Source organism: Acomys russatus, chromosome 25 (genome assembly GCF_903995435.1).
Source record: "Acomys russatus chromosome 25, mAcoRus1.1, whole genome shotgun sequence".
Taxonomy (NCBI): Eukaryota; Metazoa; Chordata; class Mammalia; order Rodentia; family Muridae; genus Acomys; species Acomys russatus.
Genome location: NC_067161.1, coordinates 40,090,828 through 40,111,726, shown reverse-complemented (window position 1 = coordinate 40,111,726; position 20,899 = coordinate 40,090,828). Strand labels below are relative to the sequence as shown.

The window sequence follows — 20,899 nt, the reverse complement described above, 5'->3', positions numbered from 1 at the left end:
TCCCATTCACCCTAGCACCCCGCGCACCCACGGCTGCGGGAGGGGCCAGCGCCGCGAGGCTCCAAATCCCTAGGGCCCCGCCCGCCCCCTGCCCGCCCCGCCCCGGCCCCAGCCCCGGCAGGCGCCCCCCGCGGCGCTGCCCCGCCCCCGCCGCCCCGCGCCGCCCAGGGCCTCGGCCCGCCGCCCGGCCGCCGGCCCACCTGGCGCAGCGCCGCCCTCGGAGCCCGTGTACCGGTGCACACCCGGGAACCCCGCGCACCCCGCTGCCACAGAGGACTCAGCACTACTGCAGCCGGGCCACCTCCTAGGGCCGGGCCAGCCCCGGCGCTAGCGCTCTCGGGGCGGACTCCCCGCCCTGCGCGCTCAAGCCCGCGATGGCTCCTCTCGGATACCTCTTAGTGCTCTGCAGCCTGAAACAGGCTCTGGGCAGCTACCCGATCTGGTGGTGAGTGAGTCTACTTGCGTTTTCCCCGGCCCTAGTGCCATCCTAGGGCAGCCGTGCCCTGGGGCAGGGCCCCCACCGTCGCTCCGCTCACTGGTTGCGGACCGGTTGTTTTTCTTGGCTGCCACTTGGACCTGTTCGGGCCGCAGCTGGGACGCGGGTGGCAGAGCTTCCGGGGACACTGATTTCCCTGGCAGGCGGGGAGGAAGGGCAGGGAAAGTCCATGCTGTCCCTGGCGTCGAACAAGAGCGGCAGAAAGCGGGTTAGCACATGACATCGCAGAGGCGATGGTTGAGGAGAATGTAAAAGGAAAGCAGCGCGAGGAAAAGCGACACTCTTATTAGGGACGCTCTTACACACACACACACACACACACACACACACACACACACACACACACGCACGCACACATTTTAAAACAAAGTCGTCAAGACAAGACCGAACAGCTCGGGGCAGCGCAGTTACGTAAAGATAGTCCGAGACCGGGCGGGGAGTGGCGCGGAGCCTGCGGCAAGGCGCACCGTGGCCAACCCGGAGCCCTGCGCGCTTCCCCAAAGCTGTTGCTGTCGCTTCTTAGTGGCTGTCGGGTTAGAGGGGTCTGTCTGCCGTCCACAGCCGTCCACTGCCGAGAGAGTTGAGCAGTAGGTAAAGAAAGGGATTTGAGTTTCTCGGGGCAGAGGCTTCGGGGATCCAGTCCTGGAGAGCTGGACAGCATCCTCCACTCCGGACAAGGTACACTACGAGGAGACCCTTCTCAGCCTGTGAATAGAGTGAAATTAAGCAAAGGAAAGGTCCTGGCTCTCAGGCCCTATGTCCTCCGCACGTACCCTGAGCGGAGAAGAAGTTGGGGCGACCCTTACTCTAGGTGTTTTAATACCCTCCTCCCTGCCTAGAGAACAGACTTAAGGCCACGATCAGATGCGCAAATCTCTGGAACACAAGCGAGAGGAATGCGAGCGCCCAGGGGCCGGGACGCGCCGCGCGGGTGGAGACTCAGTCGGACAGAGCCTCCCACAAACATGAGCAACACCCCCCCCCCTTCCCTCAGGAACACTCTCCGACAGCTTGCCTGGAATTATAATAATTATGCCGAGGGGAAGGGGGGACCCAGCGAGCTGAAGTACATCTAATCCGATAATCATTTTTCTCTTCGTGATGCTTCAGGAGAAGAGCTGAGAAGCCTGGGGTGGGGATGCAGGGCCCGCGCCGCTGTAGGGATGGAAGGTGGGCAACCGGGAGTTGCTAGGGGCTGGGGAGGCTGCTGCGGAGCGGGTGCGCTCTACAGGGGTCTAGCAGAGCCTTAGCTTCCGTGAGATTTTAAGTCCCCGGAGCTGCACCTGTGGAGCCCTATGGCCTCCGCGAGCGAGGGCTGCGACCGGCGAGCGTCTAGGAGCGCTGACACATTAGCCGCGTCCCGCTGTTCGCGGGGAGCCAGGGGCAGCGCGTCCGAGGGAGCCCCACGGGCTGCCCGCTCCTGCGCCAGGCTTCTAATTAGAACCCGCCGCCGCTGAATTCCTGGGCTCAAGAGGAAGCGCCTTCGCCCCCGCTCTACTCTCATAAAGAAGGGCCTTGTCGCCAGCCACCTGGCTACTCCGCGTCCTGGGATTTTTGTCCCTATGGTCGTGGCAGGGGCGGGGGGGTGGTCTCTAGCCGGGTCCCCCCCCCCCAGGCCAAAAGAAGTATAGCTTCCTTTTCACCTGGGCTGTTGGACCCCCTCGGGTGCACCGGGCATTCTCCAGGTGAGAGAGGAGGGGTGTGAAAAAAGTGAGGCCCTTAGCCTTCCCACCCCTTCCCTCAAAGGACTGGGGCAGCCCCTTTGGCCCCAGAAAGTGATACGGAAGTCCACCTGGTATTCATAGGGGTGGGTGACAAGGGCCACCTCTCCGCCCACCCCCTACTCCCACTTTGTTCTCTGTAGGATTCTCACACTTAACAATTCTGCTTCCTGAGACACAGCCCCCAGCCCCCAGCCCCCCACTCTCGGATACTGGCTTCCTGGGGACAAGACCGAGTTCCTCTCCTGCCTCCTCTATTCCCTCTCAGAGCCCCCCTCCCGCCGCCGCACCCCCCCCCCCCCGCCCTCAGCAAGCTCTAAGCGACAGCTGGATAGGGCGTGCTAGCAGAATGGAGAGAGAGGGTCCCCTAAAAAGAGCAGCAGTGGCTGCAGTCACTTTATACAGTGTGCTAGTGGGCTCCCTAATAAAGGTTGCTTTGCGCTTTCTACCTCTCCGAGCTTCAAGCGTCTCCTCTTTTCTCCTGCCCAGTCCTGAGCCTAGATGAGGCATAGCTTCCAAAGTGGTGGGACATCGTGTCCACTGCGGGGTGTGCGGCTGCCGCTGAACACTACACAGAGGCAAAACCGGGAACATGAAAAAACCTTTTCTTATGATTTGTTACATTTACCCTCAGCCTATCCATTGACCGGTTCACTTCACCTCCTGTCTAGCCTGAGCCTGCCTCCCAGTCCCCAGCTCCCCTTACCTATGAAAGTGAAAGCCCCCAAACCTCCTCACCTGGAGGAACAAAACCAGGAAGTCTCAAATCAGGAGTAATTAGGCTTTTGAAGTTGGTGCGGCTCTTGGGGGGCGGGGGAGGGGGGGAGGGAGAAGAAGGAGAAGGTTGGTGTTCCTGCTCCTTCGTGGGACCATACAAGGCCACCACCTCCACAGGATCTGCTCTCAGGAGTGATGTGTTCAACCCCAACGCCAGTCCTGGTACTACAGAGGGAGGGCCAGGCCTATCCCAAAGTAAGACCTCCAATTGCATCTGTCCTGGGAACTTCAGCTACTGGGGAGAGGGGTAGGCAAGTGGACCAGACCAAGTCCCACAGGCAGGTTCTTTTTGGCTTTTCCCACTCTGTTTGCCAGGTTCTCTTCTCACAGTGTTAGAACTCATTGGAAAGACCCCAGGGGAAGAGGAGCAGTTCCCTGGGGCTAAAAGAAAGCGGACCCCATCAGAGGACACTGGAAGAAATCTAAGATGTGCCCGGGGCTTCCCTCCCTCCTCCTCCTTCCTTCTTGTCAACTCCTGTCTGAGAGGTCAGCTTTGTGGCAAAGAATTGACTCTGTAAAAAACTTAGAAATTCTTCTGGGCCCTCCACAGACTGCACTGCTGCATTCCCACTCTCACCAGCCACTTCTTGCCTCGGTTCTCAGTCCTCACCCGGACACTTAGCCCATGCCCTCGCTGCCACCTGGATTTCCTGTTTATGTAGTAGCTGCTTCCCAGCTCTTGTTTCTCCCTTCTTCATCAGGGATCCTCTCCTGTGGACACGTTCCTGCTGGACCACCAGCTCCTGAGTATAGGAAACACACTGCAGAGTAGGCGGGGAAGAGTGCCCATCTCTCTCACAGCTCCTCAGTAGCTTCTGACAAATGTCCTCTCTGGGTATCCCTGAAACTGTGTGCTGTGTCCCAGGGACACTTTAAGGGGTCCTGTTTCTTTAGGACCAGCTCTAGCTCCTCTTCTCTGCCACCCCGACCCCCCCCCACCCCTGCCCATGCACTGCTAGGCACAGCCAGCAGCCTGGGAGTCAGTGCTCTTAGCTGTCTTCCCATCACTTTGTGCCCTGATAATGGCTGCCAGCAGTCTGCCCCAGAGTGGGGGAAACAAAGCCTCTGGGTGGAACACACAGGGTAAGTGAGAGAGTCAGGAGGGTGTGTGTGTGGTGGTGGTGGGGGGGGGAGAAGGTGGAGAGAAGGTTACAGAAGAGGTGGGTGATCCAGCTGGAATCACCAGGTTGCCAAGGCGAGCAGGTGTATAGCTGCTGCGCGGAGCAGACAAAGAGATGAGAGGCCAGCTAGATAGACAGAGACAGGTAAATCTCCTGGCTTGTTACAGGCAGGGCTGCAGAGCCTACCTCATCCCACTCCAGCCATTAAAGCCCACTCCTCCCTCATCTTCTTGCTCCTCCCCCCTCCCCTATCGGCCCACCTCTGTCAATCATTCTGTTCCCTCCTTCTCTTTTTCTCCCTTCTTCCCTTCTCTCACCTCCTTGGTCAGTAACTAACATAAAACCCACTAATCAAAAGAAATCAAGACATTAAGTAAATCACCACTACTACTAATATTGCAAGTCCTGGAGCACGGGGCTAGGTGTTGCTGCCCTGGAACTGCCAATCATCCAACTTCCATCATCAACCACAGAGGATTATTCAAAGCCAGCCTTTTCCAGAGCCCAATTTGCCTAGCCCTTCCAGACTCTGATGCTCCCTCCAAATGCTATGGGGGACGTCTCCAAGGCTGGGTGTCTTCCTTCCACCCAACTTCATGTCCTCTTAAGTTGATTTTCTATCTCATTCATTTGCATAAAGTTTCCCAGACCCCTTTGTGGCCAGAGCAGAGGGTGAGTCAATACAAAATCAGTTAGTATACTCCTAGGTAATCATTAATGGCCTGGTGACTTCCACTACATACACAGACATCTGGTCCCTTATACAAACTTTTGGCCTGGCCAGGCAGTGGTGCCACATGCCTTTAATCCCAGCACTTGTGGAAGCAGAAGCAAGTGGATCTCTGGGTTCGAGGCCAGCCTGGTCTATAGAGTGAGTTCCAGGACAGCCAGGGCTACACAGAGAAACCCCGTCTCAGGAGAAAAGAAAAACAAACAAACAAAACCTTTGGCCTGGAGGCTCAGAAATTTCCAGTCCCTTGGCAACTCAAACCATCCTTCTTTTTTTGGGATGGTTAAAGATTCAGGAAACAAGCCGGGCGTGGCACCACACACTCCTTTAATCCCAGCATTCAGGAGGCAGAGGCAGGCAGATCAATGTGAGCCTGGTCTACAAAGGGAGTCCAGATCAGCTAAAGCTACGCAGAGAAACCCTGTCTTGAACCCCCACCCCCTCTCGTCACCACAAAAAAAAAAAAAAAAAAAAGGGAAACAGGACTCAAATTTGTCACCTTGGTCCATAGAATATGATCAGTGCCTTTTGGTGTGTGACCAGACCTTAGTTCTGAATAATCAATCAATCATCTGCAGAAATGCAATCTAGAATTGAAAAGGTTCCAGGGGTGAGTGGGGGGTGGGCGTGGGTGGGGGGTGGAGAGTGGTATCTCAGTAGCTTAATGATAGCACACCAACAAATCTGGCTCTTCTCTGGTTGGTCTTGGAGGCATCTAAGCCTGTGTACCAGCCTGAACTCATCAGCTGAGCTCTTCCCCACCCTATATGCCCTGGGTCCCAGGTGTGAGCACCGCTGGCCCGGCCTTTGGGTTTTCGGCATTTGCTTCTATTCTGGGAAGCTGAAGAATTGGGCTGTTAGGCTGAGAGGCTTCGGGAAGGACCATTTGGATCTCTGACAGACCTCTGGAGAAGGAGGCCCTGTCTTCTGCTTGGCCCGCAGAAGCTGCAGCCAGGGGTATAAATAAGCGGCAGAAGGCTGTCATGGGTTCATGGTGTGAAAAGGGCTTCCTGAGGATTTGACCTGGTACTAGTCTTGCTGTCTGGGACATGATGAGCTACAAAATCCAAAGCTGAGAAAGGGAACTGGTTACTTCCCTCCCCTTCCAAAGGCTGAAACTTCAAGGAGGCTGTTAACAATGCAAGGGCCACATAGTCCACTCCTCCTTAGAGTCCACAAGGCCCTCAGCTCCACCATGCACACCTGAAGGAAATGTGTTCCTGTGGTGAGCTGTTGGACACATACTGTATTTGTAGATAGCTGTGGGACGCAGTCTCAGAGAGAAGACACAGGCTCATGACCACAGAGGTCTTAGCCACCTGGGCCCTGCCACCTGTACCCAGGAGCATTCCTCTCCTTTGGAAATAGCACACTCCTACACCTATCATCAAGGTTGTGACAAGCAGACTCAGTCAGTATGGTTTCCTGTCTCCTTCCTGCCCTTGCTTTCTGCTTTCTGCAGCCAATCAGTAAGGTTATGTTGAGTTGATGGATGGATGGGGGGGGGGGGTCTATCTTGTGACAAATGGATACTATACCTGAACATGGAGGACACCGGGACATGTTTTTTTAAATATTTCTAACGCCTTCCCCCATCCCACCACGTGACAGCTTTCCAGCCCTAAGACCTACGGGAACCTGGCCTCTGTCTCTACCTAGGTCTCCCTCCAGGGCTCCCCAGGTGACACCCTGGAGGTGTCTGATACATCGGAGCTTCCACATTCCTTTACCAGCAGAACGTGCCGCTGCCGCCCAGGGAGGCTGGCAAACACATGGCCGCCGGCGCGGGAGCCTCCCGCCTGCCAGGACTCGCTCAAAGTATGTGTCAGTAATCCTACTGGCCCGGCGGGGCAGGACAGGCGCTGGCTGGGAAGGCTTCAGGCAGGGCCCTGTGCAGCCTGGAGTGAGGACTTGGGACCCCTCCCCAACTCAGAAAGTGCGGGAATCTCAAGGAGGGCTTCCACTTTCTGGGGATGCCATCCATCTGTGGGAAGGCAGCCAGTCATTGGGGATTCGGGAACATGGGGTACCTTGGGGACAGCTCTCCTTCTGGGTGGGTCCCAAGCAGCCCCATTCAAGGGCAGAGAGTGCGCTCTGGTTGTCCATGAACAGAGTGAACCCCAAAACCTGGGCCTCAGGTATGGGAGTGGAAGCATGCACGCACGCAGGCACGTACGCAGGGCATGAATACTCCATCAACCCCACAACACACTGGCTGGGGACCCTTATCAGAAGAGACCTCTCTACCCATGATCCTCCTTGTGCCCTCTGGGCAGAGCCTTGCGAATCCCACCTGCCAGGATCCAATGCAGTGCTTACTGTGCCTGACTCCATGCCAGCAGAGGACAAGAGAAGTCAAGCAAAGCAAAGCACTTCCTGCGCCAGATACACATGCAGGAAAAGGTAGACAAGAGACAGTTCCAGACAGGCTGATAGCAGAGCCACCAGTACAGTGCTTCTGGGAGGGCGGGGTGAGCAGAGGGTCGATCACTAGCATATGGCTCAGACTTTAAAGTCAGAAAATCAGATGGAGACTTGTACGTCCTGCTCCTATTTTGAAGCTTCAGTTAGAATAAAGTCTGACCACTTCATAGGATAAATAGGGAAACTGAGGCCCAGGAGAGGAAAGGTTGTCACAGTGCTCAAGTGACTAAATAGCACAGTAGTCTGGGCCCCTCACCCAAATGCAACCGGCCTCAGCACCCCTGCCTAGTTACTTCCTCATACCGCCTCTCTGCCTGGCCACAAGCTTCCATCATAAATGGTGGTGTGTCCTCTGCTTGCTCCAGGAGCCTCTACGCTAGCTAACATGGAGCCGGTGCCATGACACAAGGATGGGAAAATTCACTCGAGACCAAACAGAAGCTAGGGACCGTTGGCCCAGGGAGGCCAGTGCTGGCCCAGGCTTGGCTGGCCTGCTGCCCATCTCCCAGTGCTGGGCCAGCCTCCTTCCTCCCCTGCATGTCACAGCCAGCATCTCTGCTATATCCCTGGCCAGGTGCCCGGCCTTTCAACAGGAGCAAGGGAAGGAGGAGGGAGAAAAACCATTAGTGTTTGCCGGCTGCAGGCGTGGCTCACGTGGCTGCAGCCACAGGATGAAACCCTGAGTGTAAGGATGGGGCTTTGTTCCAAAACGGTGTTCTGCACACTCTACGTGGAAGGCGATACCTACCCCCTTTAAAAAACAAACTGTGATTAAGTAATGATTAAAAAAAAATTAACAGCATTGATGGAAATGAAGAGGAGAGGAGAGCTGGCTGGCACCACACAGGCATCTCCATCAGTAGAGGCTGTTCTTGTTTGACTCACAGATACATGCTTTCGTAAGGATCAAAAGTTTCAGCTCTGCTTTCTAAGGCTTAGTTGAAACATCTGCGTTTTGGGAACTTTCTGATGGTGGCCTCAGCGGTTACATGGGGTCTGTGATGCTGAGTCCGCTACCTGACTTTGGCTGCCAGTCCTTCTGCTGGGATCCAGGAAAAGGTTTCTTGGGGGTGGGGGTGGGGATGCTGATTTGCGGGTGGTGGTGGTGGTGGTGGCGCTTATCCAGAGGACCTTGCAATGTGACATCTCAGTTGGACCGTTCAAATTCTAGCTGAAAGTAGAGTTTGTAGGCTTCTCCCAAGAGGCTGTCCTCCACCCTGGTTGGCAGAGAGAGGGGAAATGGAATGAATTCCTCCTGTAGTGAATCACAGAGGCCAGGTGCAGAGAAATGGGTGCAGTGAGGGTGTGCCGGCCTCCCAGCTTCTCCCCAGGCCCAGGCAGGGCCCTCCTGCCCTAGCTGTTTCCATCACCCCAAGGCAGGGCTCAGACCTTACCGTGACCTCCCGACATGGGCTGGGTATGGATAGGGAGGCGCTGGTTACAGGGTCTTCTACTCTATTTTTTTTTTTTAGGGTCTCATTCTTTTTTCGTTTGTTTGTTTGTTTCGAGACAGGATCTCTCTGTGTAGCCTTGACTATCCTGGACTCGCTTTGTAGACCAAGCTGGCCTCAAACTCACAGTGATCCACCTGCCTCTGCCTCCTGAGTGCTGGGATTAAAAGTGTGCGCCACCACCACTGGGTGCCGGGTCTCTTATTCTTCATAGTTTCCTGGGTAAAAGATAGGGGCACAGCTTAAGCCAGGACACAGGCTCCTTTGACTAACCTTAAGTGAGAGCTGTGTGTCTTTGTCTGGATACTAATTTGCACACGTGAGAAGTATCTACGTGATAGGGTAAAGCCAGAGTTCATCAGACACTCCTGGGATCTCAGGATGGGCACTAAGGGCTTTATAAAGACTAGGTTCATTGCTAGGCAGTGTGGCATACATATTTAATCCCAGCACTCGGGAGGCAGAGGCTAGAGGATCTCTCTGCGTTCAAGGCCATCCTGGTCTACAAAGTGAGTCCACAACAGCCAGGGTTACACAGAGAAACCCTCTCTCAGAGACTACCTGTTTGGCTGGTGGCTGTCTCTGGGGCTTATAAACAGGCAAGGGCGGCTGGCTAACTGCCAGGGCTCGGGTTCTACTGGTTTCTGTTCCTTCTCCAACCCCTGATATCTCTTGGGGGTTTGGATCTGATAAGTCTTGGCCTTTGAGGAGGAACAATAGCTCCAGAGAGGCCAGAGGAAGTCCAAATGTCTAGGGAGACATGGCTAAGCCCTGGATGGGGTGGAGAAAGCTGAAAAGACAAGTGGTAAAGGTGCTTCAGGTGTTTTGCATTTGGACTCAAGCCTGAAGATTCCTTGTCTCTGAGGAATCTTTAGAGTTGTGGGACTTGAAGGTGGAAGGGGCTTGTTTCTGAGACTGGGCCCATATGCTCCACCCCTGTCACCACCAGTTCAGCTAAGGAAACTGAGGCTCCCAGAGTCTTAGAGGGCAGGCCAGAATAGAGCATCACAGGGGGTAAGGTGAGGGTTGAGGCCAGCATCCTCTTCTCCTTTGATGATTTGCCCTTGGTGGAAGTGCTTCTGGAAAGGAAGCAAGCCACCTTTGTAAATGCTGTGTGTCATTTTGATGTGGTGGCTGCACATGGGCTCGGCTCGATGCATTTCTTTATGTCGGACTCATTCATAAACGTTATTTTGCTTGGCCTGAGGCTTAATGCATTCAAGAGTGTCATAGTGTACTGGGGCCAAGACCATGGCTCAGTCAGTATATGACGTTTATGCTGCAGAAGCACAAGGGCCAGTGTTTGATCCTCAATGCAGAATATGGTGGCATAGTTTTGCAATACTGGTGCTGAGGAGGTAGAGACAGGCAGGCCCCTAGAGCTCACTGACCAGCTGGCCTAGCCTAATTAGTGGTCTGTAGGTTCCATTGAGAGGCCCTATAACACAACACAAGGCACATAGCCCCTAAGGAACAGCACGCAAGATTGACCCCTGGCATCCAATGCAAGTGTACACATCTGAACGGGAGTGCATGAAGGAGTGCCTGCCCTTGGGAGACACTGTGCCGTGTGTCAACCTGAAATCGTGGTACAGGTTCCACTCACCAAGTCTTGGTTTCTTGTCCCCAGGTGGCCTTGGGTTGCACCTGTCCTAGTTTGGCTGGCTGGAGGAAGCCACTATAGGGTCTATGAAGATGTCACCCACCCATGAGCTCCACCCAGGGGGACTGGAGCAGAGGACAGGCAGGTGCAGGGCTGGGATAAAGGTGAGAGGTTTGTGGGATGGGGAGATGGCTCAGAGGTTAAGAACACTGGCTGCTCATTCAGAGGTCCTGAGTTCAGTTCCCAGCAACCACATGGTGGCTCACAACCATCTATAACAAATAGAGGTTTGACAGAACAGATTCAGCATGACATGATCTGTGGGAAGAAAGGTCCTAGGAAGAAACAGGAAGGGGCAGCTGTCCGCAGGCTAAGCCAATGGGGTAGTGGCATGTGATCCCACAAGGTGACCTAGAAGGTGGCATCTCTCAAAGATGCTTTTTTTTTGTTCTGGGTGTTAAGGACTCAGGAGAGGGTAGGAGAACACAGTGCAAATGAGGAAGCCAGCGGTGTACCCCTTGGTTCTTGTCAAAGCAGAACAAATGCCCACAGATTTAAGAAAGCTTTGCAGCTCACAGGTATCAGCCAGACTGGGGACGCCACTTCTAACCTCATTCGTGCTGTTGACGGTCATTTTGTAGGCTGTTTGAAGGACTGAGTTCTCCAGGGCTGGCTGGCTGTGGCTTGGGGCAGCTCCTGACAGTCTGGTCTCAGAGCCAGAAACTTAGATGCAAACTCCATGCTTGAGGTCCAACTTCTGAAAGCACACATGAGTAGGTAAACTTAGACCCTCAGACCTCAATATATACCCCCAAACCCTGATAGGAGGTTTTGGGAATAGTTCTGGACCTCAGAACCATGGGAACGCCTCAGAGTTTGGGGTGCTACCAGATTCTGGGCTTGGAGAGGCTCTGGGGGAGGGGGCTGTAGGGGACAGAAACAAGAAGCTATCCTGGTGAGCAGCCAACTTTTTCTGAGTGTAGAATCATCCAGTTACTCAGCCTACAGCAGTAGAGACCTGGTGGACATCCAAACCCTTGCGTCATATTCCTGTGCAGCCCCTGGGCACTAAACCCATGGCCATGTCCCAGATGGGATGAGAAAAAAGCATTTTCCTTCCCAGATCTGCTAATTGTGATGGGACCTCACCTTCAGTTATGAAAGGAGGTGGCACGCTGCTGTGACAGCCATGGTTTCTATCATTGAGGGAAGACATGGTGGGTGCAAGCTAGTGAAGAAATTACAGATGCTATTGCTATTTAGAGTTATGTCGAAGTCTAGCGCGCACAGCAGCATAAACCCTCCAAAATTCAAACTTGCTCTCCTTCCGATGACTCAACTGGTTCGGTTTGTCATAGCTATATTGTCTCCATTTCCTTCTGGACTATTTCTTTTGGTTTTTCATTTTAATTACATTTTATTTATTTATTCTCTCGGTCTACTTGGACCTGTGCACATGCCCCAGCAGAGGTCAACTTCAGGAATCTGATCTCTCCTTCCATGTTGTGGGTTCTAGGGACCAACTGAAGCTTGTCAGGCTTGGGAACAGGACCCCCTTATTCACTATCTCCCCTACCCTGGGAAGTGTCTTGATGATGGTACAAAGAGATCTTGGCACTTACACTTCAGAGTCAGTTTCTCCTCTTGCTGGTGTTAAGAAAGAGTAAGCTGTGGTGGCACACACCTTTGATCCCCGCACTTAGGAGGAAGAGGCATGTGGATCTCTGTGAGTTTGGGGCTAGCCTGGTCTACAGAGTGAGTCCAGGACAGCCAAGGCTACACAGAGAAACCTTGTCTCAAAAAAAAAAAAAAAAAAAAAAAAAAAAAAAGGCAAACAGGGTGTGAGTTTGAGACTAGCCTGGGCTACCTAGCAAGAGCTTGTTGCTTAGCAGTTGTTTGCCTGGCAGCGGCAAGTCTCGTTAGCTGAGAAGGGGAAGGTGGAGGGAGACACTCAGGAAATGGTCAGCTAGCCGAATATCTGGAAGAACAGGTGAAATAGCTTTAGGGAGGATTAGAAGTTCAAAGTCACCCTTTGCCTTCATACTAGAGACTGGGATACACGGGGCTCTGTCTCAAAAACATAAGGAAAAGTAAATAAATAAGTCGATGTTTAACGTTCTACGGCTAGCCCTCTATATTCACGAGTTCTGTAGGCACAGACTTAGCCAGCTGAGAACTGAAAATGTTTGGAAAAACTGAGCTTGGTGGTGCACACCTTTAATCCCAGCACTTGTGAGGCAGAGGCAGGTGGATCTCTGTGAGTTCGAGGCCAGCCTGGTCTACAGGATGTAGTCTAATTAGTGGCATGCTTGCCTAGGACACGGAGCCCACACCTGCAGTCTCAGCTCTCAGGTGGGAGAAGCAGGAGGATGAGGATTTCAAGGTCATCTTTGGAAACTTAAACTGGAAGTTAGCCTGGGCTATGAGAGAACTTGCCTCAGAAAACAAAAAACAGACAGGTAGGCAGGCAGACAGACAGACAGACAGAACTAAAACAAAACTAGACTGACCATCACAGCCCAACTGAAATCCAGAAGTTTAATGAACCTCCTTGATCCTAACCTGCCCTTCTCCATCATATGACAGGCGCCTCTTGCTCAGCCCTTGGCATTTCTTCCTACCAGGCCTCTGCGTCTGGGCTTTCCTGATGGTCCCGCTCACAGGGAACAAGAAATGATCAAGACACTGGAGGGGCCCTTCCGCCCAGAGAATGCTCTCTTCCACCTCCCTAAATCCATGAGGTGGGGCAGGAGAGAGCCTGCTGGAGCTGCCCACACCCTGGCCTCCTAGCTAGGGGAGGTGGCGAGCAGGGACCTGCCCAGAATATGGGATGCAGAGCAGGCTGACTCAGCATCTCTAGAGGAAGGGGGCTGGGGAGCAGCCATGGACCTGGGAAGTCCCCTCTCTGCCTTCCTTTGGGGGCCACTCCCAGCTGGGTGGGGAGGGAGCTGAGGTCTGACAACTCCATGCCCCTCAGCAGCAGCTTCAAGCCCATATCATCAGCACCCAGGATGAATGCTCAGTTCTGGGACCTAACAGCGGAGACCACCCATCCTGGGGAACTGGCCACTGGCCCTGGGCAGTTCCTACTGCGAAGACAGAGATAACCAGCATCTCTCTTCCTGCTGTTTGAGAGCGACTGTACTTTCCACTTACTCTAAGTCTCTGGTTAACCGCTTTTGAGGAGGGAAGACTGCCCCCTTTTTTTGGGTGAATAGACAGATGCCCCTTCTCTGGGAGCTATGAATGTAGCTTAGTGGGTAGAATGGTTACCTAGCATATATAAAGCCCTACGTATGATTCCCAGAAACAGGTGTGGTGGTGCACATACACGCAGGCAAAAACACTCATGCCATGAAAACAAAATAAAAATATGTGTTTGCTTAAAGAGAAAGAAAATAGCACTTGGGCGGCAGAGGCAGGAGGATCTCTATGAATCTGAGGCCAGCCTGGTCTACATAGTGAGTTCCAAGACAGCCAGAGCTATGTAGAAAGACCCTGTCTCAAAAAACCAAACAAGAGAAAGAGAGGAGGAGGAAGTAGGGAAGGAAGGAAGGAAAGGAGGAAGTGGGGGTGCAGATTGTCCAGGCCAAGGGAAAATTGTGCTTTTCCACAGGTGGGATAGTCTTGGGGTGAATGTGGATGCAGTGAGTGGTGGGGTCAGATGGAGGCCTGAGGAGTGGGGGGTCACGGGTGGTGGTGGGGGGCTGGGGGAAGGAAAGCCAAAGCCCTGGATGCACTGTGATGTGAGGAAAGCAGGCCTGCTGATGAGACAAGTTGGGACCTCTGGTTTTAAGGTGGTCGGCTGAAAGTGGCATAGTGGCAGAGTTCAACAGTGGCTTTCCTCCTTGATCTAGTCTCTTCCTTTCCACCCTGGGCACCTAGTCAGGCCCATCCTCTGCTGTGCTTGAGGGCAAGGAGCACAGATCCCAGGCAACTCCATATGCGGGTGTCTTGGCCTTCAAGCCAGGACCTTGGACAGTGATTTCTTCATCTCTGCCACGTGTCTGCTCACCCCATACTCAGAGGTGCTTGTGTGGTCCATCTAGTGCCATCACTAGGGACGCCCAGACAGCCGGGGTGGTCTGCACCTCGAAAGGAGAATGCAAGCTAATTCTTACCGCAGGCAGGGAAGGGGGCATCTCTGAGCTGGACTAAACATGGAGGTCAGGGGGGCTGGAGAAGAAAGATCCACAGCTACCGAGAGCAGAAGCTGCCCCCAACCTGCACAGGGCTGGCCTTCCTGTGAATACAAGGTGGGGAGGGGGGGAGAAAGAAAAAAGAAAAAAAAAAACCCAAACCAAACCAAAAACTTAGTGGGGAAAACCCCCAACAAACAATGATAGTGCTTTTCTTTCCTTTTTTTTTTTTTTTAAACAAATCTTTTTTATTTTTATTTTTTATTTTATGTGCATTGGTGTGGGGGTGTCAGATCACCTAGAACTAGAGTTATAGACAGTTGTGAGCTGCCATGTGGGCACTGGGAATTGAACCCGGGTCCTTTGGAAGAGCAGACAGGAATTCTTAACCACTGAGCCATCTCTCCAGCCCCAATAGTGCTTTTCTAATGAGTATGAAGTCCTGGGTTTGACACCCAGTATAACATAAATCGTGGTGGTGCCCATAGTCCCAGTGCTGGAGATGTGGAGGCAAAAGGACCAACAGTTCAAGGTCCTCCTCAGCTATGTAGTTAGTCCCAGGCTAGCTTGAGCCACATGGGACCTTGTCTCGGTAAATAAACAAACGGGTGTTCAATTTTGAACAGCCAAGCTCTCTGTGTATGTGAGGGTTCTGGAGTCACAGATTTAACTTACTGCAAATGGAGTTTGGAAAGAGCTGGGTATGGTGGCCCAGACCTCGCGCCATGCCACATCCCTCCAGATGCTGAGCCACGAGGACTCCTGCGACTACATAGTGAGTACCCATGTCAGCCACGGCTACAGAGCAAGACCTTGTCTCAAAGAAAGGAAAGACAATAGAGAGATATTGGGAGATATAGTGGCTCGTACCTGTTAATTCCAGTCAGAGGATCAGAAGTTCAAGGCTATCCATGGCCATATAGCAAGTTTGAGGGCAGTCTAGGCTTCGTGAGACAAAACCCAAGAAGAAAAAAAAAAAAAATGGAGAAAATATTTGGAAAAGTCACTGCATGTGTACTGGGCGTGCGTGAAATTCCTGCATCAGAATTCCTTGCTATTGTGTCAGTATCATTGGCATCTAGGTTTGGCGTGTACCCAGGGCATGTAGACTATGTACAAATGCCATGCTCTGTGTGTGTGTGTGTGTGTGTGTGTGTGTGTGCGTGTGTGTGTGTGTGCGTGTGTGTGTGTGATGTTGGATGTCTTCTTCTGGCACTCCCCACTTTGGTTTCGGGGACAGGGTCTGTCTGTCACTGAACCCAGAGCTCACTGGCTACACTGGCTGTCCCTGTGGCCCACCTCACCCTTAGTGCTATGGTAACAGACATATGCCGACCTGGTTTTTCACATGGCAGCTAACGACACTATCTCAGGCCCTCAACCTTACCTTACCTGGCGGGCACTTTACCAACAGCCTCTTCCTCCCTCCTCACAAGTGTTTTGGGGACATTTGCTTTCGTATCTTGGGATGACTAGTCCAAAGTAGGCAGGAATAAATTTAGCCCAAATGTCACACCCCGCCTTGGAAGCTGGTGTCTTCCCCTCCCCCACACCTGACTGTGCTCCCTTGTCCTGAGGTGGCCAGTGCCACCTGCTCCGGGATCCACTGAGACCCCCTCAGCAGCCACCCTCACTCATCCTTGCTCTCTCTATTGCTGTCTGTATCCTCCAGTGCCTGCAGAAGCCTGAGCTGCAGGCTGAGGGTCCCTGGACCTCTTCAAAGCAGGAATGTTGGCCTGGTTCTTGCACACAGTAAATCGTGACAGCTTGACATCTGATCTCCATCCTGGGTACACAGTGATGTCTCTAGATGCCCTCCATGGCAGAAGCAGCATCCGCCCAGGATTGTAAACACAGCAGAAAGTCTGTTTCTAGAGAGGGTCTCACTCTCTTCCTTGTCTTCCCCCCCCCCCAGGTCCTTGGCTGTGGGACCCCAGTACTCCTCCTTGAGCACTCAACCCATCCTCTGCGCCAGCATCCCAGGCCTGGTGCCCAAGCAGCTGCGCTTCTGCAGGAATTATGTGGAGATCATACCCAGCGTGGCCGAGGGTGTCAAGGCTGGTATCCAGGAGTGCCAGCACCAGTTCCGAGGCCGCCGCTGGAACTGCACCACTATCAGCAACAGCCTGGCGATTTTCGGCCCCGTTCTAGACAAAGGTACCATGGGCGGTTAGGGGCATGTCTATATGGGCATCAGGCCTTCCAAACTCTACCTGTCCGAGCTTCCTCCTTCCTCCTATCAGTGCCTCAGGAGGGTTCAGGAGGTGGGGGGGGGGGGTGGGAGCCAAGGGGTGGGAGAGGCTTGGAGGGTGCTGGGGAAATGATATGTCAGCCAGCAGGGCCTGGGGCCCCTGGGCTGGTTTGGAAAGGAGAAAACAGCAGGAGGGCTGGGTGTTGGTTAGCTGCTGGCAAGGAGCAAATTATCCTAAAGTGTAGTGGTTAAGGCAATAATTAGCATGTGTTGACCTCCTGCTGCCGGGGGTCAGGGGCTGGGCTGGCTCTGCTCCCCGGTGGTGGTGTGGTGGTGTGGTGCATGCCCCCTCCATATGTAGGCCCACGTGAGGCTGGCTCAGCACCAGTGGCAAGCCAGGACTCCGAATGGGGCAAAGGCATCTCCCTGTGGTTTCTGGGACCCAGGGCAGAAACCAGAGAGGAAGGCAGAGTCAGAGATGTGGAGAAATCTGAAGAGAGACAAAGAAATGGAGGGGAAACAGGACAGAAAGAGAGAAAGAACACACACCAAATGAAAGCTTTCATGCTCTGAAAGAGAGGGGAAATCATATAATTTAATTCACTTTAGAACATACAATCTCAGCACACTTAGCACACCCACAGAATTGCGACACCACCCCTCCTAATTCCGAAATATTTTCATCATCTCAAAAGGAAACCCCAAACCCATTACACAGTGCCCCTGGAAACCACTGGTTTGCTTCCTACCCCTGTGGTTTCCTTACTCCGGACATTTCCGCTCCATGTAATTATGCACTCTGTGGCCCTTTGTAGCTGGCTCCTTCCACTGAGTGTGAGGTTCGCAAAGTTCATCTGTGTTGCCACACACATCAGTGCTTCATTCCTTTTGATGGCTGAATACTATTCCATTACACGGTGTGTGTGTGTGTGTGTGTGTGTGTGTGTGTGTGTGTAGAATTTTATATGTAAATGGTGATGCCAGATGGGAATTTCACTTCTTTTCCTTTTCTTTTATTGGCATATATTCATTGTGCTGGGTTTTATGAGGATGTTTCAATACACATGTAGAATGTATTTTGACCTGACCTAATTCTGCTGCCCAGGACATCAGTCCCCGATGGAACCAAAATTATGAGCAATGGATGTCTGTGCTTCCTGAGCCACCCAGCCTCAGGGATTTGCTGCAGAGTCCAAAATACACTCTTGACCTGCTGCTCTGGTCCTTGTGCCTGCTGGACGCTCCCTCACTTTGACAGAACAGGCCCTGGGGTTTGGCAAGTCTGGCGTGGAAACATGGACACTGGACGCGGTCCTCAAGGAGAACAGTATTATGGAGAGGGAGCTGGAGCTGGCCACCTGCAGTGGGCTCCCTATGGCCTTGAAGGTGTTTAAATTCTTTGTTCCAGCCAGGTCAAAGCAGACGACAGCATGAGGCTTTGGGGGCGCAGGTTGCCCTGCTCTCTACACAGCCCGACCCTTGCCTTTCACTTGCAGCATTCCGCTTTCTGCGTGGCTCCACCCAGTCCCATCAACCTCCAGCTGTTCTCTTTATAGGATGGACGGCATGCCACCAGCCCTGACCCTATAGCTCCTCTGACCCCCTTTCACCCAGCATCATGACCCACCATTGATGTTCTTTCCTGGGACATCCATTAGCTCACTTCCAGGAGTGTCAGCGTCCCTATCTATAAAGTGGGAAAGTAATTACAGCTTGCAACTTCAGAACTGCGAGTCAGGCTAATTACACAGTTGCTCCCCACAGGAACAGTCACTACTGTATATGGGGAAGTTAAGGTCCCCAGGGTGGTATGGTTTACCAAGCATGGCTTATAGTATATGTGCTTATGGCCCATCGTGTGTATTCATGGGAATGTGATGTATGTACGTGCAGAAATACAAATGCTAGTGTGTGCACATGTCTTCCTACAGGACTATGTACAAGCAGCACATATGGGTTTTTGTTTGGTTTGGGGGTTTTTTTTTTGTTTGTTTGTTTGCTTGTTTGGTTTTTTACTATGACAACGTACCTCATGCAAACAGTTTTAAAATGGAAGCTTCATTTATTTTGGCTCATGGTTTCAGAGGGTTTAGCCCACAGTTAGACAGCTCCATTGCCTCAGGCAAGGCAGTCATGAGGTGGCTGAAAAGGCTTACAAGAGGTTTCTTATTTTCACAGAGAGCAGAGAAAGCATCAGGGAGGAGCCAGGGATGAGATTTCCTTCTAGGGCGCGCCCGTGTCATGCTTCTACCCTTTCCCCCCAACTGGGCCTCTGTCGCTTAATAACACCATGATATTACGATTCTGTCAAGTCTGCTAATTAGTTCCCAGGCCAGGATCCAGTCACCTCAAAAGCCCTCCAGCCCACAACATTTCATTTCAAAGCATAACAGTATGTGTGACTGTGGTGTGCACATGCATGCACATGCGTGGTTCCCGTGGGGGTGCTGCACTCGCACGTGAACCCATGTGCATCTGGGGTCTGGTGCACATACACATATGTATGGGACATGCATGTGTGGATGCTCAGTGTGTGCAGAACAGCTGCTGAGTTGCCTATGCTGGACGTGGTGCCCAAGCAGGAGACACATGTATTACTAGCATGGGCTTCTCAGGACCTTGCCTCTTCAGATATGAAGAAAACGGAAGGGAATCTGAGGAGAAGGTAGAAGGCACCTTGTGGCTGGGCTATGGATTGTCCCCCACAAGCTCATGTCTTGAAGACTCAGCCCTCAGCTGGTAGCCTTATTTTGTAGGCTGTGGAGACCTTAGGAGCTTGGCTCTTGAGAGGCTGGCCTTTGAGGGTTTCTGCCCATAGCCTGTGCTACAGTGAACAAACGTGGCTTCTCTTTCTACAGAGAAGGCCTCTCCACTCTGCTGCTTCTCTGTGGTGGACTGAAACTACTGGAATCCTGAGGCAAGCGATGTCGCTGTTGCTGTTGGTTTTGGGTTTTTTTGTTTTGTTTTTTGTTTTGGTTTTTCGACACAGGGTTTCTCTGTGTAGCCTTGGGTGTCCTGGACTCACTTTGGAGACCAGGCTGGCCTCTAACTCACAGTGATCCACCTGCCTCTGCCTCCCGAGTGCTGGGATTAAAGGTGTGCGCCACTACGTCCGGTTTGCTGTTGTTTTTTTTAAGACAGGGTTTCTCTGTGTAGCCTTGGCTATCCTGGACTTGCTTTGTAGACCAGGCTGGCCTTGAACTCACATAAATCTGCCTGCCTCTGCCTCCCCAAGTGCTGGGATTAAAGGTGTGAGCCACCATGCCTGGCTTGTGTTGGGTATTTTATTCACAGCAATAGCAACTAACACATCCATCTCTACTGGGTGGAGGTCTAGGGACTAACATCCCCATAATGCTAAGGTGTGTCTTTTGCAGGAGCAAGGTGGTGACTGACCCACATGACCCACCAACTGTATTTTAGCACTGAGGAAGTGGCAACTTTTATATTCCTGTTGTTGTCAAATGGGGGTTAGTGTTCGGTTTCTTTCCTTCACCAGCACTTGTTTCTGTTGCTTTCTCATAGCTGCCTTGGTGGATGTGAGCATCTTTTCTTGAATTTATCCATTATGCTGGGCGTGGTAGCCCACGCCTTTAATCCCAGCACTCGGGAGGCAGAGGCAGGCAGATTGCTGTGAGGTGGAGCAAAGTCTGGTCTACAAAGTGAGTCCAAGACAACCAAGGCTACACAGAGAAACCCTGTCTTGAAAAAGAAGAAGAGGAAAAAAAAAAAAGAATTTATCAGTTATATATGTCCTTTTCTGAAAAGAAAATTACTCAGTTCTTCTATTCATGTTTTAATAGGGTTATATGTGTTTGGTTTGGGTTTAGGTTATGTATGTTTTCTTTTTAATCACAGTTTTAGTTTCTGTGTGTGTGTGTGTGTGTGTGAATGTTTATGCCTCAGTGCATATGTGAAAGACAGACAATAAGAATCTGGTCTCAGCTAGGCCGTGGTAGTGCTTGCCTTAATCCCAGCACTTGGAAGGTAGAGGCAGGTGGGTTGCTGTGAGTTCGAGGCCAGCCTGGTCTACAAAGTGAATCCAGGACAGCCAAGGCTACACAGAGAAACCCTGTCTCGAAAAAACAAAAACAAAAACAAAAACAAAAAGAATCTGTTTTCAGTTAGATGTGGTGGCACACACCTTTAATCCCAGCACTCGGGAGGCAGAGGCAGGGGGATCTCTACACAGAGAAACCCTGTCTCAAAGAAAAAAAGAATATTATATATGATTATGTTATCTTAT

General features: G+C 52.4%; 1 protein-coding gene across 1 annotated transcript in view; it reads left to right on the top strand.

The window, feature by feature from the left end:
• The first annotated feature begins 213 nt into the window (after window positions 1-213).
• The window catches only part of Wnt3a (Wnt family member 3A), a 41,639-nt gene continuing 20,953 nt past the window's right edge, over window positions 214-20,899 (top strand). The window contains exons 1-2 of the mRNA XM_051168082.1: window positions 214-445; window positions 16,378-16,619. Of these exons, the coding sequence (XP_051024039.1) occupies window positions 375-445; window positions 16,378-16,619 (313 nt within the window). The 5' untranslated portion in view covers window positions 214-374. The remainder of the gene's footprint in view (window positions 446-16,377; window positions 16,620-20,899) is intronic.